This window comes from Myodes glareolus, chromosome 24 (genome assembly GCF_982192425.1).
Source record: "Myodes glareolus chromosome 24, mMyoGla1.1, whole genome shotgun sequence".
Classification (NCBI taxonomy): Eukaryota; Metazoa; Chordata; class Mammalia; order Rodentia; family Cricetidae; genus Myodes; species Myodes glareolus.
The window spans coordinates 20,611,476-20,639,474 of NC_142049.1; the positions used below are offsets into that span (position 1 = coordinate 20,611,476).

Sequence of the window (27,999 nt, forward strand, 5' to 3'; positions counted from 1 at the left end):
TCAGAACCCAAGGAAGATCAGGAACTTCCTCACTTTTATTAAGTTAGAAAACTAATAAAAGCAACACCCGTGCTCAGACAAGCACCGTGACTAGGTCCTCTGTGCCGTGCAGAGTGATTCGTCCCAATGGTGTAGTCCACAAGCCAAGACCCTGCAAGTCTCCAGCATCGAGGGCCCTGTGTGATGTGGAAAAGCAAGAGAGAGCCAGTCTGAGCCGAAGTCACATCAGGAAGTGCACTTTGCGCTCTTTCCCAGAGCATGTTCCTGGCGAGCCCAGCCCAAAAGTCCCACACCCTAGTGGGCCCTCACGGCACCTATGCCAGGCTGAGCTCTGAGGGCCTTGAGTGCTGACCACACTGGTCTGTACCGCAGCTCCACTTCCGTCAATGGCAGAGCCCTCTCTGGATGCTCCATCCTGAGACAGCAATGCTAGGCACCCTGCCCACCCCTATGCCGGACACAGGGGTGCCTGCCCCGCCTAGATCGGACCAGCCAAACAAGGGAGGAGACTAAAGTCAACAGTGGCATCAGAAGGCACCTCTGCAAACCTACTGCAGGGGATACTGGAGAGGAATCCTTGAGGAACACATTCGGGAAGTTTCTTCGGATCCTTCTAACTGAGCTCAAGGAACAAACAGGAAGGATGCAGGCTGCCAGCTGGTGCCAAGGAGGAGAGAACAGCAGGTGTGACGGGAGCCTTGTCACTAGACTCCACACTGACAGAAATTCAATCTCTGTGCAGTGACCATGGGGTCCCACTGCCCACACTGGGCTCATGACTGCCCTATCTCAGGGGCACAGGGGTCTCCGGAAAAGGAGCCCAGTACTATTGGCGGGTATGACACACTGCTCTTCTATGGTTCTAAGGAGGGCAGACAACAGGCCCCACCAGCTCCCTGGGGCCTAGAGTCCAGCTAGGGGACCCTCAACAGTGTCTGTCCTACCTCCATAGCAGTTTTCCGGAACTCACCCCTTAGGGGGATGGGCTAGTGCTTGGCAGTGGGCACAAAGAATCAGGAGTCTGGTGCCATCTGCTGCTGATGTCTGTGGGAACTTCCAAGGCTGGGCTGCCCTGTGGGTTTCTGTCCCTTATAAAACATCCTCAGTTGCACTCTGCTCCCTGATGTCCAGGACACTGTGGAGCAACACTGCCACCCCCCCCACACACACACACAGGCAGCCCTGCAGTCAAAGGTTGTGCTGCTGGAGTCAAGGGACCCCTGCTGTCCCCCTGCCAGCCCTTGCCAGGCCTGGCTGGCAGAGGTGACCTCAAGACCTTGAGTGAATGTCATCCCCCAGCCCTATAGTTCCTGGTGACAGCCCAGGCCTCTGGACGCTTCTCTCCACACAAGCCGCTGGCAGCGCAGGGTGCCGCGCACAGGTGTCGCTGGGGATCTTCGCTCTGCTGCCTAAAGCTCAGAGCCTGAACTGCTGCTGCCCGGAGCTGGCGCTGTCGGTTTCCGGCCCAGGCGGGAAGAACCCCGCAGCCTGTGGATGAAACACAGGGAGAAGATGAAAGGTCACACTGCTCTGTCTTAGCCTGGCCAGACTCAAGAGGCCCCCGGGCTGGGACTCAGGCCCCGACACCCTAGTAGCCTCGAGCAGGATAAGGTTCTGCTATGTGTCCAGTGCAGCCCTCCACAGTTGAGGAACCAGAGCCACCTCTGCCACCCAGCAGGAGCCACACACTTATGTCATTCCGGTCCCTCCCTTACACAGACGCAGGAGCAGAGGCAGTATGGTCCCTAGGCACCACCTTCCCTGGAGAAACCGCAGAGTTATACAAACAATTGCATGGTGCACTGGGAAGCGCTAGAGCAAAAAAAGGGACTTCCAACACTGAGTTAACGTCAGGACCTTTATTTCATTCTGGTGTGGAGTCTAGGGAGGAGAACGGATGGGGAGAGAGCAGTTGGCTGAAGAGGGAGATCAGAAGGAACACGGTGGTCCTGAGAGGAAACGTGGTCCTTTAAGAATGTAAACAGAAGGGAGCCAGTGAGTCAGGCACAGGAGACAGGCAGTCTGTGATGAAGGGCAGGTGAGTGGCTGTGGACACGAGTCAGGCTCGGTTGTGACCTAAACAAAAATTCATTACAGCTTCTAGTTGCCAGGTCATGAGACAGGCTGTGGGGACGTCGTGGGGAACGAAGCGGGACAGACTGTGGGGACGTCGTGGGGAATGAGGCGGGACAGACTGTGGGGACGTCGTGGGGAACGAGGCGGGACTGTCCTTATGGCCATGACGCTCATATCCCCTGCTGCGCATCCTCAGACACGTGGAGCATCAGTGGTTGCCCTGGAAATGAGGATGCTGGGTATCTGCCCAGAGAAGGATCCAGGAACCAGACCCCTTGCTGCAGGCTTCATAGAGAATGTTCCTGAAGCAAGAAGGAAACACTGACTTGTTATTGGTGTGATCACTGCTACAGCGGCAAAACCCTAGGCCAGCCCTAAGTAGGACGTCATTGGGCATCTCAGTCTTGGAAAGGCTGGTGACCAGACTATAGCTCCTGAGCTGATCACGTTGAGACCTACTGCGAGGCACAGCAGGGCTGGGGCATGAGAGTCAGGCACCTAGGCAGCGAGAGAGAAGAGAGAAGTCAGAGGTCCCATTCTCAGGCATCCCAGGAGATCATGTGGTTCCAGCGGAGGCCAGAGCTAGATGTACCAGAGCTACAAGGTGGCTGGAAGAATAGACTCTGAAGGAAGAATAGACTGCCCCATCTCTGAATAGCTGGAGGAGCTCGAGAACTCACGGGCGCTGTGCTGAACTGCGTCCTCACTCAGGCACTGCAGGAAGCAAATCCAGTCAGTAAGCTTGGCAGTTTAGGCTTAGAACTGTGTAGCCTGTACATTGGTGTGAGCTGTGCAGGTGTGAGACCCCAGGACAAGGAACTTTTCTTTAGTCCCGTATGTTTACAAAATCCTATGCCAGTGTGGAGGCTCTGAGGACGTCCTCCACAAGAGAGTCGTGCGCCTGGCATTGCTACGGTTCCGACAGGCAGGCTGGTGCTGAGTCGCGGGCATCCTGCCATCTCCTGACACTCGCAGGGCAGGGAGGCTGCTGCTTTTCCTGTAGGGTCCTGAGGCCCCGAACAGTCCGAAGATGTTCTAAGATGATCAATCTGAACCCCCCAGTGGCCCAGGCTGCAGACCCACTTTCTTCTGCCTCAATATTACTACAAAGCAAGGACTGAACAAGGACCGAGGCTTCCTACCAGCTTGGCAAGTCAGGCCTAGCTGGCAGGGGAGTGTCGCAGAGAGGGGCAACGTGAATGCCAGGGCCCACCCCGGCACCCTATTTGCTGAAATGTGTCCTTCGAAACCAGGGTGAGGATGGGACTGGAGAGATGGCTCAGGGGTGAAGAGCACTGACTGCTCTTCCAGAGGTCCTGAGTTCAAGTCCCAGCAACCACATCGTGGCTCACAACCATCTATAATGAAATTTGGTGCTCGCCTCTGGCGAGTAGGCATGCATGCAGACAGAACACTGTATATAGGAAATTACTAAATCTTTAAATTAAAAAAACAAAATAAAATCCAGGGTGAGGGTCCCTAACTATGAGCAGAGGGTGGTGGAAGCCACCCTCCGTGGTTCCTGTGAAGGCTGCAGACGTGTGGTTGTCCTCTGGCTCACCCTGAGGTCTTAGTCTCTGCCCCAAATCTGTTCATTTCTTCTCTGTAGCCTGGTTTACTCATCTGTGAAATACAACCAATAGTCCGTGGACTTGAAGTCAGTGTCTCACCCTGTGCATTGCAGGCCTTGGCATAACCCCATCCTGCAGATGACTAGCGTACTGTCTACCTGTGCTAACAGTGCTTCTGTTTTTCATGCTCGGGTCTCACGCAGGCACAAGTGACCGCTGCAGAAAGGACATTCCAGAGTACTCTCCTGCCAGCGAGACCTATCCACAGAAGCTGGAGGAAGCCCTTGTCCCACTCTGGGTTTTTCATTGTAGTGGTATTATTATACTGTCTGCAGCAGTGATAGGTTGGAGAAAGACCATGGGAGGCAGGGCCTTACTCACTTAAGTAGCTTTGAGAACAAGGCAAAGGGAGACATCCTGAGTGGGGCTCCCATCAAGACTTAAGTGGGTGCCTGGGACGGAGAAAGCAGGCGGGAGCAACAGGGAGCCACAGGCGTACGAGCAGGGGCTCCAGGGGACTGCTGCTGTGACCCCTGGGGCTACCTCGGAGTCTATATAAGGATGGCAGAATAGATCTACTAGGCACAAACGGAGCTGCAGGGGTCAGGGATGGCGACCCTTGCCAGGACCTTCCTACTGGCTACCTGGCAGACGAGAATGGGCAACAGAACGGGACACAGCTCAGGCTGGGTATCCAGGGCAGAGCATTGGTTAGTGCCATGGTCACTGGGGTGAATGTCATGGAGGCAGCAGAAATGCTATCCTTTGTCCCCTTCTGGCCTTGACTGTTATTAAGGCTTGGCCCACTCTCCTATACTGGGCTCCTCGACTCCCACACCACAGGCCCTGATCTGCAGCCCAGTTTCATCCACATGCCATGGGGACTGAGGGGTGTGGAACACTTCAGGGTCAGTCTTGGGGAAAGAGGCCAAGAAGGGTCGTCCAGATGGAGGAGAGACTGCTGTGGCCAGACTGCTATGGTGCCCAAGAAAGTGAAAGCTGACATCTAGGAGCCGTCCTGAACCCCCAGCAGACGCTCAGGGAGGCGGAGGCCCTGGGGACACTTGCTGGGGAGTGGGTGTGGCTTCCTACCTGAATCTGAGGCTGACTGGGTATATGCAATTACCTTCTCCATGCCCACTTCATTGACTGAAGCAGGCTAGTGACAAAAGCTAGTCCAGGACTCAGGACACAGGACACACTCAGCTGTCCTAATCACAGGAATGACAGCTGTAGGAATGGGACAGGAACATAGGAGGCCCTCACAGCTCGCAGCATCCGAAAACTGTGGAGAACAGTTTCTAGTCCATTTTCCCAGACGAGAGTGCTGAGACTCTGGAAGTTAAGCCTGCCCAAGGTCAAGCCAACTGCATTGGTGGCAAGACATCTAAAGGAGAGCAGCTACTGACATGTGCTTGACCAGGTTCGGCCCAGTTGCCCGCCCACCCCCAGCTACCACTCCCACCCCCCCACACCTCCCCTCACAGAGAAGTGACAGGGGAGAGCCTCTGCGGGGGAGGGTAAGACATCTGCCCACTTCCTGAGGAAGAAGGGGGTTCAGGCTCCAGAGGCAAATAGGGACACAGGACTTGAGATACCTGTGTCCCACAGGTGACTCCGCTCCATGGGTGACTCCACCCTGGTGTGGGAGGTCCTTCTGTCTATGTGTTGCTTTTATTGATTAATGAATAAAGAACTGCTTTGAGCCTAAGGCAAGAGCAGAGCAGAACTAGGTGGGAAAAGCTAGGCTGTATGCTAGGGAGAAGGAGGGTGAAGTCGGAGAGAAGCCGTGGATCCACTGCCTGAGACAGGCGCTGGAAACTTTAGCCGGTAAGCCACAACCATGTGGCGATACACAGAGTACTAGAAATGGGATAAATTAAGATGTAAAAGTTGGCCAATAAGGAGCTAGAGCTAATGGGCCAAGCAGTGATTTAAATAATACAGTTTCTGTGTGATTATTTTGGGGCTGAGCAGCCGGGAACAAACAAGCAGCCTCCTTATTATACCACCCCACATGTGACTCCCCCCTGCAGGTGACTCCACCCCACAGGTGATGCTGCACTCCCAAGTCACCAGTGGCAGGAACAGACAATTAGTACTGGGATGCCAATATCCCTTTGAAGCTTGCCAGAGTCACACTCCTCCCCTAGAGTAAGGGAGCAGACAAAAACAAAGCAAGCCCGAAAGTCTTAAAGAGAACCGTGCCCTGTTCCAACTGCTCTGAGGAGCCAGCTGCTCCAAGCTTACAGATCTGGGGAGGCAGGGGTGCCTTTAAGAGCCTTGGAGGCTCAGCAGGACCTGACTTAGCAAGAACTCAGTCCACAAGCAAGCCCAGCTCAGGAGCAATTTCACTGTGCCATAGTACCCACAGGTTCACTGATGTTCAGATCACTTCCTGACTGGGTCCCTTAATAAGGCCACAGGAACATAAGACAAGAGGCCAGCTGAGTAAAAGGCGGGAGGTTCCTCTTCCAAGGCCTCCTTTTCTTGCTTTCAGTAGACCAGCACCCCCACACCATCTCAGCCCATGGGAGTTCATCGCCCTCTACAAACTGAAGCAACAGTTAGTAACAAGCTGACTTTTCTAGAACCTGGCTGGGCCTCCAACAAGCCAGCCGTGCCAGCCCCTCCCAAGAACACCCTAGTAGGCTGGCCTAGCACCTCCTCCTGCCTGCAATTGGCAGCACAAGGGCAGACAGCCCCCTGCCAGTCCCTCCTGTCCCCAGGCTTTCTGCCGCCCCAGACCTGTCTCTCAGAGTCTTCCCCCATGCCTGGGCACCCTAAGGAGCACCCGATGAGTCACTTGGCTCTCTTCCAGCCAGGCTCCTGTTTTCCTCCGGCTTCACACACTCATGGGGCTGAGAACAGCAGCGGGGCTCACAGGCACCTGTCCTATGGTAAGACCTGTTCCGAGGATCAGAAGGGCTGCCTTCACCCCTTTTCCTCACACAGGAAGCAGATACCCCCCCCCCCCCCCGCTGGCAAGCCCGTAACTGTGCCAGAAGATGTAGGATATGAACAGGTTGTCTAGTCCTAAATCCCATTATCCTGTTGTTCATCAGACCTTCCCGGGAAGATGTGGCAACCATTACCCAGACAAGCCAGAGGGGTTCCTCTGCCCTCCTCACCTAGCTGGGCTCCAAAGGTGCCTCTCACGCAGGCAGGTGCTTCCAGGTACTGACGAAGGCCGTGGGGATGAGAGAGTAGGGCACGGTGGTGATGCAGTTCCATGTGTCTGAAGTGGGGTCGTAGCAGTCCAGGGTCTTACATCTCTGGGTCCCGAAGTAGCCTCCCACTACATACAGCTTGTTGCCCGAGGCCAGGGCATGGCAGGACATGCGTTTGGCGGTCATGTCCCCAATCCGCGTCCACTGGTTGGTCTCACAGTCGAAGCGATAGGCTGAGGCTGCCGTGTACTCTGTATCACCCCCCATGATGAAGATCTGGCTGCCCAGGACAGCAGCAGCTGTGTATCGCCAGGGCTGGGGACACTCCGCCTTGATGGTCCACCGGTTCTCTGAGGGGTCGAAACACTGGACTTTGGACACCATGTCCCGGTGGATGCTGGTCCCTCCGAACACAAAGAGCTTCAGTTTGGCGCTCACCACGGCAGCGTTACTGACACCATCTCTCATCGGGGCCACCATAGTCCACTTATTAGCCACAGGGTCGTATTTCTCTACTTGCTTCAGGGAGACAGAAGGGGAGGCAGGGAAAATACCCGCTAGAGATGTATGTCCCCCCACCACGTAGAGACAGTTCTCCAGCTCGGCTGAGCCATGGCCAAAGCGGGCGATCAGCATGGGGGCCGCCTTGGACCACTCCTCATGGACAGTGTCATACACCCAGACATCCTTAGAGACCCCATTCTCAGAGCCCCTGCCTCCCGTCACATAGACCTTACAACCTATCGCTGAGGCGCTGAACTCTTTCCGGGGGCTTGGCAGATCCGCCTTGGGGATAATCTCCTTGGCTTTGTGGTCCACTTGGTAGATCTTGTCACACATGAAGGTCTGGCCTCCCAGGATGAGCAGCGTGTGACCCGCCTTTCGTGGCCGGGCAAAGGGACTGGTGACCACCCCATCATTCTGCAAGATCTTGGTCTTGCAACGGAAGGCCTCGTCTATGATGAGCTTGGTGCGCTCGTCCCCCATGAGGAGGGCCTCCCCTGATACGGCCTCCTTCAGGCAGTCTGAGGGCAGCAGGGCCAGCCGCACGCTGCGCAGGAGCAGCGGCAAGTGAGCCTTCCTCTGCTCCGGGTCATGCTTCACCCACTGCAGGATGGCCTCGAAGACCACACGCTCGTCCTCGGTCTCCAGCTCGTCACTGGAGATGAGGTCCAGCAGCGTGTCCTTAGACAGACTGTTGAAGTCCTCGCTCTGCCGCACCGTCTCAAAGTGCACCAGGCACATGCGGCAGGAGAACTCATAGAGCCGCCGGCACTGGTGGGCGTCGGACAGCAGCATCATGCCCAGGCAGTTAGCGGGGGAGAGGTTCTTCTCGAGGAACTCGGCGGCTGCATCCCGGACATCGTGGAACTGCAGCATGTCACCGGCCTCCAGCAGTGACTCGGCGTTCTCCTCATTGATGACGATGCGGGAGGAGTAGGCGAAGTCCAGCAGTAGCCCCAGCACCTCGGGGTGCAGGTTGTCCTGGAAGTTGACCGTATCATCCCGGCTTTCCCGCAGGCCGTGGCTGAACATGGCCTCGAAGTAGCGGCTGGAGGCAGCCAGCACCGCACGGTGGCAGGGAAAGGCTCGGTCACCGGCCCAGAGTGTGACGTCCGTGAACATGCGGTGCTTGCGCAGAGTGTTGAGGTGGGCCAGCACACAGTCAGGGTGCGAGGCCTTGTGGAAGAGCGAGATGTTCATGGAGCCTGTGCTGCCCCGAGATTTGCGGGTCTCGTGAACACTGACCGACATGGTGCGCCAACCTGCAGGGGGATGACACCAGCAAGAGTGAATCGCCCGTGGGCCCTCTGCATGCAACCTCTTCATGCTCAACTCCAAATGCCCCACTCTCTCCGTTCCCGCCACTGTCCAGCTCTAGGAAACCAAGCCTTCCTTCCTGCATTTCCAAAGATGTTGCAGACAAGAAGGCCCTGGGCCTTACCCTGTCCTGCAGAGACTAACTTGGTTCTGCCAGGACTAGGCCTGTGACACACACCTCTGGTTGCAGGTGTAGATCCAATCTCACTCAGGATCTACAACACACACACACAGAGGTATTGAGCTCCAGGTATTGGCATGCCCAGCAACATGGCCCTGTATAAAGATCCAAACTCCTTGATGCCACTGGTTAGGAACAGGGACCCTGAAGACATCTCACCCATTATTGTGGAGCCTTGGAAAAATTAATTTACCTCGAAGCATTTTTCAACAATAAAGTACCAGGAAAAGCAGCGGCACCTCCCACTGTTCCAAGGCTCCGTGAGAGAACACTGTGCTTACAAGAGCCCAGGAGTCCCCATTGACTCAGCCAGCTGCCTCACTGCCGCTGTGGCTGAATGAAGAAACAGACAGGCTTTCTGACCTCAGGCCATCAGTAGACTCCACTTCGTTAAGTCTGAGTTTTTTGTTTTGCTTTGTTTTTTGTGGTTTAAGACAAGGTCTCTCTACGTAGCCCTGTTATGTCCTGGCTCCCTCTACAGAGCAGTCTGGCCTCTACCTCCCCAGTGCTAGTGTGAAAGGCGTGTGCCACCCCGCCCAGCAAGTCGGAGTTGTTAATGACTGTACTATTTCTATATTAAAAACCCTGCTGAAGGTTCTGGTCAGGTGTGCTGGGTGTGGTCAGTTCTGGAACTGTGGTGAAGGTGGTCAAGGCTAAGGAACTAGAGGTATTGCCCAGGCAGGGCTGCTAAGTGCCACTGGAAGTCCCAGAGGTGGAGGTCAGCGGTCAGCGTCCGGCACACAGAGCCCTCATTAAGCAGATGAACTTAATGGCATAAAACACGAGTCCCGTGACCGCACCCGTGTCACAGACCACTCTAGACACAGGAGGATGAGCAGACATGGGGCCTCACACAGACACTTCCAGGGAAAAAGCAGCCCTTTTCATACACTTAGAACACTTAGATACACCCACAAGGGCCAGGGCCTTGGTATATACAGTGCTTGCCCAACTCCCACAAGACACCACAGAAACAAGACAAACCTTTCCCTGCAAATAAAGACTAGCCTGCTTTCCACTTCAAAATGCAAATGAAGGCTGGGGGTAGGGGGTGACTCAGCAGTTAAAACCACTGTCTGTTCTTCCAGAGGACTCGAGTTTGATTTCCAATAGCCACATGGTAGCTCACAACCTAGTGTAAAGTCCAGTCCGGGAGATCTGAAGCCCTCTTGTGGCCTGTGAGAGCAAGCCTGACATGTTCCTCCACAGGACCTGAATTTGGTTCCCGGTATCCTTATCGGGTAGCTCCAACGTCAGGGGATCCAACATCTCTGAGGGCCCCTGCGTTCGTATGCACATTTCCCTACACACACACATTTTTAAAAGGTAAGAGCTGCCTTTCTTGCTGGGCCCTTTAATTCTGGCACTCGGAAGGCAGAGGCAGGCGGAACCGAACCTCTGTGAGGGAGGCCAGCCTGGTGTACACAGAAATCCAGGACAGCCAGGGCTACGTAGACCCTGTCTCCAAAAAATAAAGCATAAAAACAGAATAAAATTTGGTTGATCAGAAGTGTGCATTGCCATGGGCCATGCCAGAGGAGCAGCAGGTTTCAATGGAAGGTCCAGGTGTCAGCCCAGCAGAACGGAATCCTCTGGTGGGCCAACCTCATTTAGTCAAGGCTTCAGGACTACAGACCCCGGAATGTCTTTTGTTTCTGCTGTGTCTTTACGTGTTTGCTGCGGTTCTCTTTCTCTGGTATCTAGCATGGTGTGAGTGGATGTGGGAAGATCTCCACTACCTGTAATATAGTGTGTTTATCTCTTGGAAACATCCCATTCTACTGGGCATTTTTACCTGTGGATTGTCAAGATGACCTGTCCCTAAGCTGTACCGTCTAATTTGATAATAATAATGACAGTTTATACAGAGTCTTGATGAATAAAAATAAATACAAGGATATGTTTCACAGCCAGGGTCTGTGAGTCTCACCTAAGGCGCTGCATGGATTGTAGCTCAAGTTAATGGCTAACAACTGAGTCCCAATTGCCAAGCTAGTTCAAATTATTTTAACCTTAATGTTAGGAGATGTGTTCGTTCACAGGTCTTGGAGTGCATCACAGCTGAAACAAAGCTTTGAAAATAACAAAGTTAGACTAAAATGGTTTTGTTAAATAACTTTGAGGTGAAAAACCCAAGAAGACAATCTAAAGTTTTAGAAAGGCACATAGATAAATGAGGAACTCTTTAAGGTCAGGGAACAAGAACAAAGCAGCCAGTTATTACTGGCTGACGTACTCTCCTTGCTAGGTTTGGCTAATGACCAAAGATGATGATTAATTCCTTATACCCATTTCTGCCCTCAATCTCCTGATGTGAAATACTATTAATGAATGGGTATGTGTCCTAAAGACTTAAAGTAGAACTGACTGATTCTTTTTCATATATAAAAGTTTAGGTTTGTGATTCTTTCAGATTTCTTATAAGATTGCCTTTCAATATAATAAAGTAATTCAGCCTTTCTTTGTAACTGCGAAATGCAGCCTGCCAGGAAAAGATCTGCCAAAACCACCTTGCTTGCCACATGGTTAACCTATAACAAGTTGCTTGGGTATGAATGTATGTAGGTTCTTAGGATAACATGGTTTTCATCTGTAAAACATAGAATGCTTAATCCTGGGAGGGAGACGGAAAACATGCTTTTCCCTGTAATCATTCACTTGAGAAATGGAAGGCAGTTGTTCTGACTCCTGTACTGCCTGGAAGGTTCTGTTGGGTATAAAAGCTGTAAAACAACATGAGATAAAAAGAGAGAACAGAGAGAAAATAAGGAAGAGAAAGAATAAAGAAGGAAACCATCAAGAGAGTTTGTGAGTGCCTTTTTCCCTAACCCGCCTCAAAGAGAAAAGTGGGGCTTCGCCAAACTCTGTAGGTTCCCGTCACAGCCCCCTGCTGCTGGGGGCTGCCCACCAGACAGCAGTAGCAATATTTTGTTTTCAATGTTGCTTTTAGAGAACAGGCTGGCCTTGAACTCAGAAGCCTCTGCTTGCGGTAAGGTCAGCTTGCCTCAGCTTCCCAGGTACTGACAACTAAAGGCCTGCAGCACCATGCTAAGTTCTCAGCACGTTTTTATGAAAAGATTTTGCTTGCTTTCAAGACAGGGTCTCACTTGGCCTCTTGTGTGGTGGCCTCCTGAGGGTGGAATCTCAGGCACAAGCCACAATTGGCTCTTGTGGAAAACCTGAAGTGAAGTCAAAGAGTTAGAGGAAGATGTGGCCATCTCAGTCTGCTGCACGGCTCTGAGCTCACCCCTCTTACCCCGCCTGACCCACACCTCCCCCATGGGAACAGGCTGACAAGGTTGTGGGTCTAGAATGGCCCTAGGAACAGTGTTTGGTAATACATATATTTCTTTTTTCAGGTCACCAAATGTTCCTACCTCAACTTTCCCACTAAGGGCAGGATAGCAAGCTAAAACTCACCCCTGAGTTCACCCCAACAGGGCAGGACAAACCTGCTTCCAGACCTGCTTATGACTCACAGGAGGAGAGCCTAGCTTCCAGCTGCTACTGAGGTCAAGACCAACTGTGCTGGGGTATCATGTGCTTGGCGAGCCCCTGACATCATTCCCCCCATGTTGGTCAGTGAAGTCACAGGGGAGCCCTACACACCAGCTCCCACCCCAAGCTTCCTTCACAAAACCTGGGAAGTGAATGAAGACAGGAACGGCCTTGGGATGGGGTCTCACTGTGTTGCCCAGGCTAGCCTCAAACTCACGATGCTCAGCCTCCAGGCTCTGAGATAACAGAAAAGTGAAAGCACACCCTCTCCCACTCCAAACCTTCTCACTCAGCACCCGGCAATGCCAATGGTAAGCATCCTTGAGGAAGGATGGCCACATTAGCCTCCATAATTGATAGTTCCAGGCTGACTGCAACTTGAGACCGGGCAGTCTCACACATTGACGGATGCCATCAAGTGCTTTCTCCGCTGCAGTGGGGAAGCCTGGAACAGCTCAAGCCATGGACCTTGCTGGGCCTTACCCAGGGCAGCAACTCTGCCTTCTCAGGAGCCACACAGAGCAGGAGGGGAAGGGTCAAGGCCTGTAAAATCCAATGAGAATAGAGCAACCCTGCAAAGGATCCTCAGGGGATTCTGGTCAGGAGGGAGCCAACTTGTAGCTGCCAAGTGGCCAAAGCCACGCTGTTCTTACCAGATTTCTAAGCAAAAGTTTAAAGAAATAATAGGTTTCATTATTACAGTTTTCAAACAAGTCATTGTACTTGGCTCATATCTGCCCCTCCCACCATCCCTCCTGCTGGTCCCCTCTCTCCCCACAAAGTAAATCCCTTCATTTTCTGGCATATACACATCAGGTAAATCCCTGGGAGGATAATGGAACATTGTCTTTCTCCCCAGTCCCCACCCCCACTGCCCTCTCTTACTGGGCATTTGACATAAGTTTTAATCCTGAGACCCAAGTACACCTGTTTCAGTCAGGATGGTTGAGGTTCCATGGCAGCAAACACCTCTCACAGCACTGTCTTGGCGGAACCACATGGCTGTGGAAAGCTTCATCTTATTGAGCTCACTTTTGCGTCACTCCCAGAGACCTAAAGAAATCTGTCACCAAGCCACCAGTCACTGTGTCAGAGGGAAAACCCATGGCAGTGGTGATTAGAGGCTGGCCTGGAAGGACACACCGCTTTTTGTTCCTATCTCGGTGGCCAAAACCAGTCACACAACTTGACTGGCCCAGAGAAAGCCAGAAGGTGTAACTCTGTCATTCGCCCACGTAACCTCCACGACTAGACAGGACTGCTAATGGGGAGCCCTGTGTGTGCCAAATTTTCTAACCCGACAATGCAATCGCATTTGCACGAATTGCGAAAGCAGGCAGAGATGTTAAGAAATTCATCCAGAGGCTCACAGAGACTGGAACAGAGTCAGGTCTCTGGCTTGGATCCCTATAACCTCCCCACATGACCCCAACACTACAAGGTAGAGAAAGACGTGGCATTAGACTCAGGTCTGACTTAACGTTCCCCTGAACCACAGGGCAGGAGAGGAAGGCTTTAGCCTGGCTTGTCACCAGATTCTCATATCAGGACACGTCTCTCCACCCACAAAGCAACCTTTCTCGCCCAGGCTCTGTTTAGTTAGGACAGTTAACTTGGAAGAAAGTGTGCCCTCTGCCAAGACAGTCATAACAGTAATGGATTCACTTCTGTCCTGAGCTCAGTGGCAAGAAGGAAGCTGCCTCCGGTCGCTGTGCTCCGTGTTTAAAATGCTACTTGAGAGAAGGATGGGACAGCTGCCCGGAGTTTAACACCAACCCAAGAGGACGTGTGGTATTGGCCAGCTTCTCATCAATACGCTTTGTATAAAAGCTGTCGGACCCTCATGCCCAGCCACGCGTCAGTTCAAGATCCTCAATGGCACCTCTGCCTGCCTGGTATCCTGCCTAGGTCAACATGCTCACTCAGGAGCTTCACCATGAAGGACAGAGTGACAGGAATGAGCGAGGTTGACGATGACAGTATCTAGAACAATATCCCTGAACCATGGAGGTGAGTGAAGAGACGGAGGTGGCAGGTAGGGTAGTCCCCTATTTGGGGGCAAAGATCCATTATATATATATATATATATATATATATATATATATATATATATAATATAGGAATATATATATTCCTTTCTTTCTATGTAGACACACTGGTGGACCAAGGATAAAACTGTAATGGGGGGAGAACTTGGCTACTCTTCCAGAGAACCCGGGGTCAGTTCCCAGCACCCACATGGCAGCTCAGAACCATCTGTAATGATAGTTCCAGGGATCCAACGCCGCCTTCTGGTCTCCTCAGGCACCAGGCATGCGAACGGTGCAGAGCATACAACAAGCCATGCAAACACATGATTTTTTACAAACGTAATAGGGGTGAAGATGTAGGTCAGTCGGTAGAGGGCTTTCCCACTCAAGACCCTGGATTCGTCCCAGCCCTTCATCAGCTGGGATGTGATAGCACACACCTATATTCTCAGCACCGGACACAGGGTGCAGCGGCAGAAGTTCAAGGTCGCCTTTGCTACTAATTTAAGGTTAACCTGGGCTGTGGAAGACCCTGTCTAGGGCTAGCTTGTTGGTTTTCAGACAGGGTCTTAAAGGCCAGCAGCAGAAGATGAAGCGTGGATTGCTGCCAAGCATGACGGCCTGAATTCAATTCCCAAAACATATGTGCTGGAAGAAGACAATCGACTCATGCTAGTACCCTTCAGACCTCCAGATGCCTACACACACATGCATGCACACACACACACACACACACACACAAATACATAAATGCTAAACCTAAACTTAAACAGAGTAAGTTGCAAAGGGGGTTAAGAAGAGGTAGCAACAACAACAACAAAAAAACTGCTCTTAACCACAACTAGTCATTTCTAAATAGCTATAGTGATGCTGGGCACATGGCACAGGTCAAATCCCTAGCCCTATGTGAAACACTGAACCTTAGTCACTATACCTACAGGATGCTCTTCCATGCTGTGTTCACCTCCACTTCACACATGGGACACTTTCCTAAGAGCTCTCATATAGCCTGACGGGTTTGTATTTTATTTACCCCGAACCCAAATAGCATTGCTTCGGCTGAATTGTTGCTTTCTCCTGAGATAAATTCTTGAGAGAAGAATAACATCTGTGTCGCCATCTTACAAGTTGTGTTTGCCAGGCGCCCACTCAAGCCCTGCTCCTGCTGCCCCCACAGAGAGGCTCCTTGCAGCCACCAGAGCGAGCACAGACTCAAGCCCGTCAGGCCAGGCAGCAGGTGTCACTCAGCTGCCACTGCCACCACCTGCTCCCCCTCCACTGTCTGGGTCCCAGATCTCCAGGCCCAGCTGGAGCTCCAGACGGGCGCATGGCCAGTGGAAAGCGCACCATTGCTCTAGCCACAGAGCCAGCGGCCTGAGCACTCAGGTTCTCCCATCTGGAGAAATCACTTCCTTCCTCTCACTCAGCCAGAGCGAGCCAGAGACAGAACAGGGCAGCCCTACACAGCACACCAGACGCCTGTCGAGGGTGTAGGCCTCCAGGTACCCGGGTACTCAGGGAGAGGCTGCCTCTCCTGCACTCTGGCCTCACAGATGGAGCTATTAAGAACACACTGACCTAGATACCAATTTCTATGAGCCTCCCGGAGTGAGGAACACACAGGAGAGCAGAGAAAACCGATGAGATTAAAAGTAGCAGCCAAGTCCCAGGAGGGAACCGCCTTCTGTCTCCAGAAAGCCCTGCTTCCCACAATCCCTGGCTTCCATGAAGATCATGTTCCCAGTCCCCAAACCACACACTCCAAGGCCGGCTCACTCCTTCTCTCTTAATTAAAAATTTATATTTATTTATATCTTTGGGGTCAGGAGCACATGTGCCATGGTTTGAATGTGGTAACCAGAGAAAACTTTCAGGCACTGGTGTCTCCTGTCACCATGTGGGTCCCAAGGATCGAATTCAGGTCTTCAGGCTTGGCAGACACCATTACCCACTGAGCCCTCTCACTGCCCCCGCCCCAAGCTCATCTAAAGGAGCACAAGGAAGGCAGCAGCCACCACCAACTCTCGGGAAAACAATCAGGCAGCATCTTTCAAAGTGAGATTAGGTGCCCTTTGCCCCAGCATTTCCACTCATGGTGATCTCCCTTCCGTTCCCCTGGACACGGGGCATCCATGGTGGCCTGGCTACGAAAGGCCAGGAGACAGGAGAGCCTCGGTGTTCAAGAATCAGTGGTCTGATAGCTGCCTTTTGATAGGTTTGTGGAGTACAGTGCTACACACCTTCACACATGCGTGCACGCACACACACACACACACACACACACACACACTAGAGTCACACAGGCAGAGTTGCTTCCCATAAAATATTCTGAAAAACAGAATTATTTCCAGAACACTGGCTGACTTGTACCTGCTGTAGCCTTCAATCTGCTAAGATCTGTGGTTCTGATTACGGCACCTGAAGAAAAGCCAGTCTCACCCAGAGAAAGCCTTTTCAGATAAGCACGGCCTCTCTTCTCCGACCAGTGGCAGTTCCTCTGTGGGTCACTCAAGTGTGGAATCTGACCCGTATCAATGAACTCTTGTACTCTGCCACATTCCCAACCTGCACCTTGAATGGATCGTTTACCCGGGCAGAGTTTGGTGACCTGGAGCATGGGTCACGTGAAAATACCGGCGCGCTGAGTTATGCACTCAGGAGAGAATGAACAAGGCAGACGATGTCTCAGCACTACTGTGCAAACCTGTTTGGATCTGGAGGCCCTCAAAAGAGCTTCCGTCGGCACTGGCTGGTAAAGCTCCCCACACTCCCCACACTCCCCACACTTCCCTGGAAAATACAGGAACCCCCGCAGGACGTGCTGGGAACGTGCACATGTCCGAGACTGGGCCAGAGTCGGTATTCACGCAGATGAGCCGGGGACCGCCCACATCCCAAGCACTGGACTGTGAAACTCATGCCCAGACTCACATTCTCTCTCTCCCTATTCCCCAGCCTGCAGCACCTTGCAGTCACTGGGCTGCAGGTCACTCGCCCTCCAACCCCCACCAAGGCCCTTTGCCCTCTGTCATTGTCAGAAGTGTCTCTCACCACAGCGTCAGCTCCTTCTCCTCCCAAATGACAGGCCTCCCTCAGCAAAGTACAGGGTCAGTGCTTGGACATCACAGCTGATAGTCCCTGGTCTCTTGAAATTACATACATCTGCATATTTATAGCAAATACACGGATGCCATAAACAGCCACTCAGTCACAGACGCTTCTGCATGTCTAACCTCCCCTGCTCAGAAGCCTTCAGGGAACTTGGATGTTCAAGCCTCGTTCAACCTGTTCCCTCCTCTCCATGGCCACAGTTTCTTCCCCTCCTACCCTTCCAGCTCCAGTCCCTGCCCACAATCCCTCTGCCCCACAACCCCACATTCTTACGTTGCTCAGCACACCTTATACATAGCAGATGCTGAGAAATTCAATTCAACAAGTATTTCCCGGCACTTAGTGTTCACTACACCCACACCAGAGGGATGTCTGTCCTGTCTCTCATAAGAATAACACCCTTTGTTCTGCTGTAGCCCTGTGACCTCCTGCTGGCTGGCTCGTTCTACTGCAGACCACTGCCCACTCTGTTTATCTGTGTCTGCAGCTCCAAGGGCAGGTTCTGCATCCCCTCTGTCTGTGCTGGATGCTCCCTAGCTCCGTGTCATGGAAGTGGACTGAAGTGCTGTCCACTGGAGTGAGAACTGAGATGTCCAGAGGGCTATTATAAACTTGCACAACTGTGCCAGGCATGTTTCTTGAGGTGCAGCCTGTGTGTTTCATGTTTGACCTTTTCAGAAGGCTTTCTTTTAACGGGTGTGAGTGTTCTGACTGAATGCGAATACCCCACCTGCTTGTCTGGTGCCTCGGAGGCCAGAGGCCAGCACCAGATTCCCTGGATGGGGGTTTTCACATGGCTATGGGCAGCCACGTGGGTGCTGGCAACCGAACCCAGGACATCTGCAGAAGCAGCAAATGCTCTTACCCACCGTGCCACCTCTCCTGCCCATGTTTAACCATTTAAGCCAGGTAGCTCACGGATACAGTCCCGACAACAGACAGAATCACTCTGAGCTCCAGGCTAGCCTGGACTATAAAGTAAGTTTGAGCAGAACCTGGACTAATTAAATAGAGAGAGTCTTCATCTATAAAAACAAAAGTCATTTTGAATTGTAACTAGGGGAGCACCCCCTCCAGTGCTGCTCTGGGTGGTGGCCCATAAACCACACGAGCCCAGCTGGGGAGGTCAGCCTCAAGCAGCAGGGCAGGGGAGCTGGGTAAAGAGTGTCCCTGGCTCCGGATCCCTGGCTGCCAGAGGTCTCTGGTTTTCTCTTCTGGTGGTGAAATCAATGTTCCACTTGGAGGTAATTAAACAAGAGCATGTGAACCGGTCAAGTCCACTATAGCTGCCACCCCGCCACCGTCCTCCTCCACGCACCGTCAGCACCAGCCCTCGGCAGGCAGGAGTCCCAGACAGAGCCCCCAGTTTCGCCAGTGGTCCTTCCCTGTGAAGAGGTTACCCTGCACGGCAAGGCAAGGCGGTTACAGGTGTGATGGCAGATTGCCCTGGGTTAAGGAGACGGCTCAGTTGGAAACGTGCTTGCCATGGAAGCTGAGGACCTGAGCTCCATCCCAAGACCCACATAAAAAGTCAGGTGTGGGAGGACACACAATTCGGCACTGGTTAGGCAAGTCCTTGGGGTTCAACCTAGGTAAGCTCCAGAACACCGTGAGACCCTATTTTTTTAAAAAAAGCCAAGATAGACAGTGTCAGGAATGACATCCCGAGTTGACCTCTCACCTCATAGGAACCCACATGTGCACATGTACATACATGTGCGCTTAGAAAAGAAACTGTCTGGGTGGACTTTACATCTATGAACCCTTTAAAGCAGTGTTCTAGGTTGAGGAGATGGCTCAGTCAGTGAAGTCCTTGCTCAAGTATAGGGACTTGAGTTTGATCCCCGAATCTCATTAATTAGGCACAGTGAGAGACCAGCTGTGTGGTGGTAGTGGGCCCTTCCTGTAATCCCAAAACCCAGGAGGCTGCGGCAGGAAGACTGCCAGTCTGAAACAACCTGGGCCACCACACCTGTCTTCGGAATTTTCCATGTGATTTTTTTTAAAGATTTATTTATTTATTATGTACACACTGTTCTGTCTGTCTGTATGCTTGCTGGCCAGAAGATGGCACCAGATCTTATTACAGATGGCTGTGAGCCACCATGTGGTTGCTGGGAATTGAACTTCAGGAACCTCTGATGAGCAGTCAGTCAGTGCTCTTAACCCCTGAGCCATCTCTCCAGCCCTTCCAATTGATATTTTCAAGTCAAGCTGAGGACAAGAGGCCCCGTGGGCCCCAGTGGCCTCCAGACTGAAAGTCTGAAATGCAGATCAGGTTATTTATGCAAAGGTTAAGGTGTTTAGGTCTGGGTGTGAAGCTCAGAACAGGACTTCTTCATCTCTGTCCCTGGTACTTCACAGAGGTACTTGGCATCCAGTGGTGGGGTCTCCGCAATTTTAATAAAGCCCCAGCTTCTGTTCCCAGGCTCCCCCACAGTTGCATGACCAACCAGTTGTGTTCGGGTGCAAATATCTCGGTGAACTTCGGAAAGCTCTCTTTCAGACTTCAAAGAAAAACATCAAGCTGGGAAACAGCGCAGTCGGTAGTGTTTGCCTAACATGCAGAGAACTCGGGGTTTGATCCCCAGCACCACATAAACGGGGGACGGTGTCACCCGCCTGCAATCCCAGCATGCAGGGGTGAAGGCTGGAGAATCCGATGCTTAAGGTCATTGTTGTCTGCAAAATTTGTTAGTTTTGAGTCCAGCCTGAGTTGCTAAGACCCAGTCTACAAAAAGAAAGCTACAGACGCAGAAGCAGGTTGTGCAAGCGCTCGGTGACCGGGTAGGTGTGTCCAAGCACAGACATGCCTGGCTTTACACATCAAGTGAGCAATGTGCAGTGGCCCCTGCCTCAGTCTCACCATTCAGATAAACCCTGACATTGTGCTTGTAATTATATCTTTCGATCTAAAGTTCTAGTTGGGCTGATAAAAATAGTAACTGCAGCTTCCTGCAACAGATACCCCAGTGTGGGTGCTGGTGCCTGAGAGGAAGTCTGGCAACCCAGCCTACCACTTGGTGCCAAACCTGCCCGCAAAGCTTGGGATGACAGAAGGCTAGGGTTCGCTCAAAAGCTCCTTGGAGTGCCTCGCGCCCTCGCCCCTTTCCAGACTGGAAAAGGGGGTGTAACTGCAGAAACATCATTCCGCCTCCCCACATGAGCTATACAAGGACACTTCGGGAGGCCTCCCTGGAGCACTTTGGGAGCACGGTCCCTTCTGTTACCTACATGACCATAGCCCATCCTCTCTAATGTCTGTTCCTATTAGGCCAGGTTGGCGGTCCTATTAGGTACCCACTCTGGGACCGAGTTCTAAGGTTCCTGGGCATCAATCACACAACCGGACTGGGTGCTTCTGCTGAAGGGAAAGAACAAAGACTCAAGGGAAGGACAGGGAAGCCCTGCCATTTAAATATCCCAGCGCTCAGTCCCAGCAAGGATGCACTCCACCAGGCACCCAGGCCAGTCTGGCCATCCTGACTGCTCAGTTGCAAAGTCTATTAGGAGACCGTGTGCACAGCCTGGCTTTCTTTCCATAGTCCCCAGATCTACCTCTCCTCCTCCAGCCTCCAGCCTCTTTCTGTCTCACAGTCAAGTACAAGTGCCCATTCGACACATCCTTGGCTTCTAATAAAGCTCCCTGCCACTGGAAAACACACAGGGATCCTCACGGAAACACACAACACACACTCAGTCCATAGACGCCCCTTCCAGACCCTTCCACGTACAAGGAGAGCTGACCCTGATCTGTTACCTCAAGTGTTCTACCATGGCAGGTGGAGCAGCCCCCTGGGAAGCTCCGGAAAAGACAGCCAACTTTCTCTGGGGTCAGGTCAAGTTCTACACATATACCAAAAGCCACCTACACATCACCTCCACAAAGCCACCAGCCTGCCTGTCACAAAGACATTGTTTAGGAGCGTCCCCACTCATTCAAATGCTCCAGCCTTCAGACACTAGGCTCCCAAAGGAGAAAGCACACCTCCTGGTGTCCCAGAGCTTCTGAGCCCCAAAGGACCTTTGGGGAATGCTTTCCCAGCAGAGCACACAGCAGCAAGCAGGGGGCAGGGCTGGGCAGGGACTAAAGAGCCTCATTTCACAGATGAGCACACACAGCCCAGGGCTTCACTCACCCCCAGCTGAGGCGAGGAGACCAATAGGAGGCAGAACCTTGATCATCTGGAAAAGCCGAGTCAAAGGACAATGCCTGAACAAACTGCTTAGCTGGCAGTATTATGTTTTTAAAGGAATGATATAGGCTCCATCGTATCAGCTAAGCAGCAAAATGTGCAGAATATCAAGCATGGAAGAAAAATGGAGAGATGGGCACTTGGCGGAAAAAAAACAGTAGTGAAAGGCACATGACTCTAATAAAATTTAAAACTGGTACACCTGCTTTGAAAGACACATGCAAACAGGCTTCCAAGGATTCACTGGAGGTATGGGGGAAAATGAGGAGGAACCCAAATTTCTCATTAGAGGGCAACATGAAGGCTGGCGGTCTGGCCACAAGATGGCTGGACTGCTATGCCGACATTAAAAGAGAAAGAGACCCCTCTATACAGTGACAGAGATTAAAGAGTCCTGAAGAGGACAGAATATAGAAAATCAGACCTCACTCACAATCTCTACTTGTGGAACACACCGAGTAAGCGGCAGACTTTCATACCATATTGTTTCTCTATTGCCCTTGTATAAAAGGAATCAGTTGATATATTTAAATTAATATATATAATTTAAAATCACAAAGTTGTCCTTGGTCTCCTCAGAAGAGACTTTCTGTGGAGGCCTGGCCCTCTGCCTTGTGCCCATGCTATGGAGCCCATCCATCCCAGGCTCTGAACCCTGCACTGCCTAGCACACCTCTCTGCCTTGCATGTCACCACCCGGGGGAACATTCCCCAACCCCTTTGTCCTGTTCCTTCCTCACACCTCCCTGTCTACTCTCCCTACATCCCTTTTGGGGGTAGCTGCATTTACTGGCTCTGTCCACGGTCAGCCTCCTCCAAACGAATGGGAGCTTCAGAAGAACGGGGTTCACCCTGTTCTCTGCTGATCCCCAGAACCAGGAAGAGGACAGAACCAACTGAACACATCAGGAACAAAGAGACTAACAATGCCCACTTCTCGCCCCTCCTGAGTGGAAACAGCATGCAACCTGTACCCTGGCTGAGCTGACCACTGACCACCCACCCTGTACACCAGAAGCTGAGGCCCAGTGTGAATCCTGAGCCCAACCTTCCTCCCGTGCCACCTACAAGGCAAGCCACTGGGAACAGGGCACCATACCTCCTCCTTCAGATCCCCAAGATGTAAACTCACACGGAGGCACGTGCAGATAAAGGGACTCACTGCCAGATGCTCAGGCCCAGAGCGTCTTAAGTTCTGGACTCTGGGTGCTGCTGCCTCACTCTCTAGAAAAGGGCTCCCTGCCTGTCCACCTCACTCCTTCCTGCCCAAACAAACTGCCCCGGCTATGCAAACCTGGCAAGCAGCTCATCTCGGGTCTTGAACAAGGATAGGATCTCTTTATCTTAATTAGGAAATTAATTCCACTTGGCCTACATTGATCTTTGCCCAACAGGAACAGACAGAGAGAGCTGGGCTTGGTTTCACTGCTGGCCCTGAAGTCCACTCCTGGCGGCGTGGTTGACAGGAAGGCAGCCACCTGGCAGAGGTGGGTGGGGTGACAGCCAGGGGGATGTGGTCCTCAGGCGGGCTGCAGCAGCCACAGCTCTCCCATGGCCCTGCTCAGCGGGAGGAGCCATCCAACTGGTCCTGCAGGCACAGCCTTGCCAAAGCCTGGCACTCAGCCTCCTCCTGCTGCCCACCCCACCCCCAGCTCCCCATAATCCCTTCTTCTCTGGGCCCTTTGTCTGTCTCTCCACCTTGGCTCTGTGCCCAGGGGACATCCCATAAGCTAGCCCATTCCTTAGAGGGGGGATCACAGTTACTCCCACACTTGATGTTCACTCTTCTGCCCAGGACAAGCCAAGGGGCACCTTGGGAATGAGTCATCTCGTGCCACCTTCCTTTAGCCCCTGCCTGCTCCTCCTGGGCCCAGACTGGTGCTTCCCTGACCCAGTTTGCGAGGCACAGGGTGGCCCTAGGCTGAGGAACCACAGGGGACTGAGGGAGGCTGGAGGGGACAAGAGCCCTGGCCCTTTGGAGCTCCCAGCAGGGCCTGACTCAGCTCCACTTGGATAAGGAGCTGGGAGCTTGTGTTTGCAGACCTTACCCACACAAGGAAGAACGAGGGTCCGGACAGGAATGACTCATCTGATGCCCACAGCGCCACGCAGAGCTGGAGCCAGAGCCCACCCGGCTCCTGACTCCCACCTTGTCTCAGACGCTGCCCAGCACAGGCTGACTCTCAGATTCTCCCTGCACACAGGGTTGACACGCAAGCCTTCTAACGGCCTAGCATTAGAGCTTGCTAGACCCTGGCCCTTCCAGTGAGACTGAACGGGACCCTGGAAAGCCTGTGTTTCCTAGAGGAGCCACCTGAACCCACAGTGGCAAGGGGACCTGCTTAAGGTCACCAGGAAGAACTCGGTGTCCTTCCTACTACAGCTTCAGGTCTAAGGGACCCTAGTGTGGGCTGAAGAAATGGGGTGGCCTAGGGCCGTGGTTGAGCTGAAACAGAGTAAACCTCCAGATGCTACAGAACTTGGGGGCAGACCACTGTGGGTGGGAGAAAATGCCTGGGGAAAAAATATGAATTCGTGGAAAGCACAGTGCAGTTTCTCAGTTAACCTATCTGACGCAGGGTCTCACTGTGCAGCCCTGGCTGAACTCTGCCTGGGACTAAAGGTGCTGGGATTAAAAGTGTGGTACACCACCACACATAGCTCTCACTTCTAACCCAAATTTCTTTTTTCTTTTTTGTTTTCTTTTGGGTTTTTCGAGACAGGGTTTGTAGCTTTGGAGACTGTCCTGGAGCTGGAACTTGCTCTATAGACCAGGCTGGCCTCGAACTCTCAGAGATCCGCCTGCCTATCCCTCCCGACCGGCCTAACTTGAATTTCTAATACTACAAAGCTGCTATTAAATAAATAAATAAATAAGATCTCACTAATATCCCTGGCTGTTCTGGAACTTGCTATGTAGACCAAGATGTCCTGGAACTCAAGAGAACTGCTGCCCCTACCCCGCCCCCAGTGGCATTTTAGACTTCTGAGATTAAAGGTGTACCGTACCACCATTTTGAGATAGGGCTTCATGTAGCCCAGGCTTACTGTGAACTCCTGGTCCTCCTACCTCTACTTCCTAAGAGCTGGAGAACAGGTGTGTGCCACCATGTCTGCTCTGACCCCGGCCTTTCTGCATGCTAGCTAAGCAAGCTCGCTACCAATGAACCCAAGGAATCTCGCCCCAAGGAATCGGCACTTTAAAGAACAGGACACAATTGCTTACCTTCTGTCATCCTAAGGGGCACCAAGACAGGGCGGGGGAGAAAAGAGTGAAGAGCAAGAGAAAGAAGGGAGAGGGCAAGGCTGGTACCTCGGCTGTGGACCCCATGCAGGCCGACCACAGAGCAAGCTTCCCTTCTATGTTATGTCAGGAGGACGCAGCAAAGGGAAAGGGGAGCTGGGCATGAGCAATCTGCTAGACGCCGGACACAACTCCAGGGGATGCTCTAAGTGTAGAGTCTCACCTCACACCCTCAAGACAGCCTTACTCCCAAGCAGCAATGGAACTCCAGTCCTTCTGCTGACCCTGTGCCGATGGGATTGTAGGGGAGCGCCCTCCCAACCTCCAAGTCCCTTTCTGTCCCTCTATAATTCTTTCATTGTCTGCCCTCATGAGCTAAGAGCCCAGAGAGACCTTGCAAGGCTGGCAGATGTCAGCTTTAGATGCTTTTATAAGTGGCACCAACAGAGGGTTGCTCAGGACACTGTTGCTACTAAGGGAATATGGCCTGGAGTGGAAGCCAGACAGAAACAGTCCTGCAGGGATACCCTTACAGTAAGCTGGGAATGCTTAACTTTGGCCTCTTCCTGGCCCTCTGCACAAGGGTCCAAGTGTTTCCTGGCCTTGAAAGGGATTCCCTTGCATGGATCAGCTGAGGCAATTCAATTATGAAATTTACCACATTAGATGAAAACAGCGTCTCAATCAGCCAATTCATTTGTGGCCACTACTGCTTGCTGGTGCCAAGTCTGCATAAAGGGGAGGTAGTCAAGCCCCTGCTGAGGACAAACCCACACTGCCCGCTAGTAAAGGATTTAGGGCGCAAGCAGGGAGCTGGTTAGCAGGGTAAGTCTTCCCAGGAACACACACACACCCCACAAGCTGCCTGGGAAGCCAGGTCCTCCAAACATCCTGGAAGGCTGCCCCATATTCATCACACCATCACAGCCAAGAATAAACCTTTCGGTTACCTCCCAACTGCCTTTTCCGTGACCTCACCTGTGCCTAAAGTGGGCACCCTAGATCTGGCTCTGGCAAGGAAATTGGGGCTGCAGCCCAGGATATGGAATATCGGTTGTGGAATGCCTTAGCTAGCTTTTCTCTCCTTTCCCTGGGAAGCCTTCATTTCTTCACTCCAGTTCCCTGGGACCCTGCTCACTGGAGCTCTCTGCAAACTGTGATGTGTCAAGGCCCCAGATCCACATGCCCGCACCCCTTCCCTCTAAAAGCAGGGTCTAAGTCTGCTCAAATGACAAATCAAACAAATGAACCTCTAAAAGCGCCCCTTCATCACACGCTCACTGCTCAGTCACTGCACGCCACAGGCAGGGCCATTTCTCTCCTTTTCATCCAACTCTTCTCTCCCCACACTGGTGCCCACAGGCTTAAGATGCCATCAGCAGGAATCGAGCCACTGTGGAACAGGCTACTGGCCCACAGCTCCTTGGCTGCATAGCATAGGGAATCCAGCTGCAGCCGGAGGCCCAGGACAAAGGTCTCTTCCATCCTCCCCTGCTTCCTCTGCAGCAATCTCCCTGGACTCACTTGCTGATAAATGACTCAAAACTGAAATACCAATAATTATACGTCCAGGAACCAAACTGACTTTGCCAGTCTCCAAAGGCAAAGCCTATGAACTCAAGGCTTTCTTAAAGGGATTAAATCTACTGTAGGATAAGAGTACCCTGGGTCCTCCCTCCTGTCCCCAGACACAAGCCTTCAGCAACACCCATAAAAAGTCCTCAGCATAACTGTGTCACGTATGAGAGGAGAGGCCCAGCATCCTGGAGGGTCAGGTCCCAAGTTACCCCTCCTCCCTGTCCTACTCCAGGCCAGGGTGAAACCAAACTCTGCTGGGATCTGCAAGGCTCCCATGCAACCAGCACATCTTGACCTGCCTCAGCAGTGAGTCTTGGCCAAAGCAGCTTGGACACAGCAGGACTCCCCAATATACAGATGAACTGGGAGGAGCCTGGAATTGCCAGCCCTCCTCCCCCAAATACCTGTCGCCAAGTTTCTAGGAATTCTTGGAATGAGCCAGGTGGCACTTGCTTATAACCCAAGCACTCACTCAGAGTGCTGGAATGGGAGGATCCCAAGTTCAAGGCTGGCCTGACTACATAACAAGACTTAAATAAGAAAAAAAATTTTTTAGACTACCAGAATGTACTTTAGGGTCCTTGAAACAGTTGCACCCAAAAGAATCAGGTGCCCCAGAGGCACAATCCCACAATAGGAAAGAGAAGCTTCAGGTACACAAAGAACGGTCAAGTGGGGGCCTTGCAGTTCCCAGCGGAGTTCTCGATCCTGGGCAACTCATGGAGGAGGGACGAGCAATTGGGGAGGAGGGAGATTTGCTATAGTCCCATAGGGGGGCCACCACCTGGATGGGTAGGTGGGTGTGCCCCAGGAGTGTCACCACTTCTCCTACGACAGACAACTTCCCAGACAGGAAGGACCCTGCGCGGCGGGCCACACACGGCCAGCTCCGGCTGGCTTCCCTTCCCTGGTTTAACCCCTCGGCCCTCTCTAGGAACGCGAACCTGGGCTAGGCGCGGGCGCAAAGCTGCGCTGTTCGCATCCTCGAAGACAAGCAGCTTCCTCTTTCTAGGATCAATAGTAATTTTTTAAAAAGGAGTCAGCGGACTCAATGAATCAACCACTCCCGGGGGAGGAGGGTAGCAGCTCCCGAGCGTAACATCCGTTTTCCAAACAATTCATTGCCTCCGCGGGAGCTCTGAGCAAAGCAATCCGGGCCCCCCGAGCCCGACCGAGGGGCGATCCCGGGTCAGCGCCCACTTCCCAGACGCAGGGAACCCAGCCCTACCGGGCGCTCCTCCCGCAGGGTCGCTGTCCCGGTGACAAGTCCCGACGACGACGCCCCCTGTCGGCCCGGTCCCCACCTGGTACTCACCTTATAGCCCCACGGGCTCCACAGACCCCGCAGTCCCCGCCGCCGCCGCCGCCGCCCCCGGCCGGCTCACCAGTAGTCCCCGCCGCCGCGCTCCCCCTAGCAGACCCGCACCGGCGCCGCCAACAAACTAGTTTCTCCGACCTTCCCGCCCCGCCTCCCGGCCCGAAGAGCAGCAGCCAATCATAGGCCGCGCCTCTGTGACGGATGG

At 52.8% G+C, this 27,999-nt stretch overlaps 1 protein-coding gene across 7 annotated transcripts; it reads right to left on the reverse strand.

Moving 5' to 3' along the window:
* Positions 1 to 27,929, reverse strand: Klhl25 (kelch like family member 25). 7 transcript variants are annotated; one of them, XM_048434853.3, is made up of 3 exons: positions 27,792 to 27,929; positions 6,779 to 8,583; positions 1 to 1,488 (listed from the first exon to the last, which is right to left on the reverse strand). In XM_048434853.3, exon 2 carries the CDS (start codon positions 8,570 to 8,572, stop codon positions 6,803 to 6,805), a length of 1,770 nt encoding a protein of 589 aa, XP_048290810.2. In that variant the 5' UTR covers positions 8,573 to 8,583; positions 27,792 to 27,929; the 3' UTR covers positions 1 to 1,488; positions 6,779 to 6,802. The 7 variants fall into 7 exon arrangements, with proteins under 7 accessions (XP_048290810.2, XP_085538754.1, XP_048290804.2 ...); XM_085682628.2 differs by lacking the exon at positions 27,792 to 27,929 and adding an exon at positions 17,399 to 17,510; XM_048434847.3 differs by lacking the exon at positions 27,792 to 27,929 and adding an exon at positions 16,718 to 16,863.
* Positions 27,930 to 27,999: the final 70 nt, after the last annotated feature.

Bases quoted from the DNA above. Each gene is read 5' to 3' on its own strand.
- Klhl25 (XM_048434853.3), bottom strand. From the start codon at position 8,572: ATGTCGGTCAGTGTTCACGAGACCCGCAAATCTCGGGGCAGCACAGGC.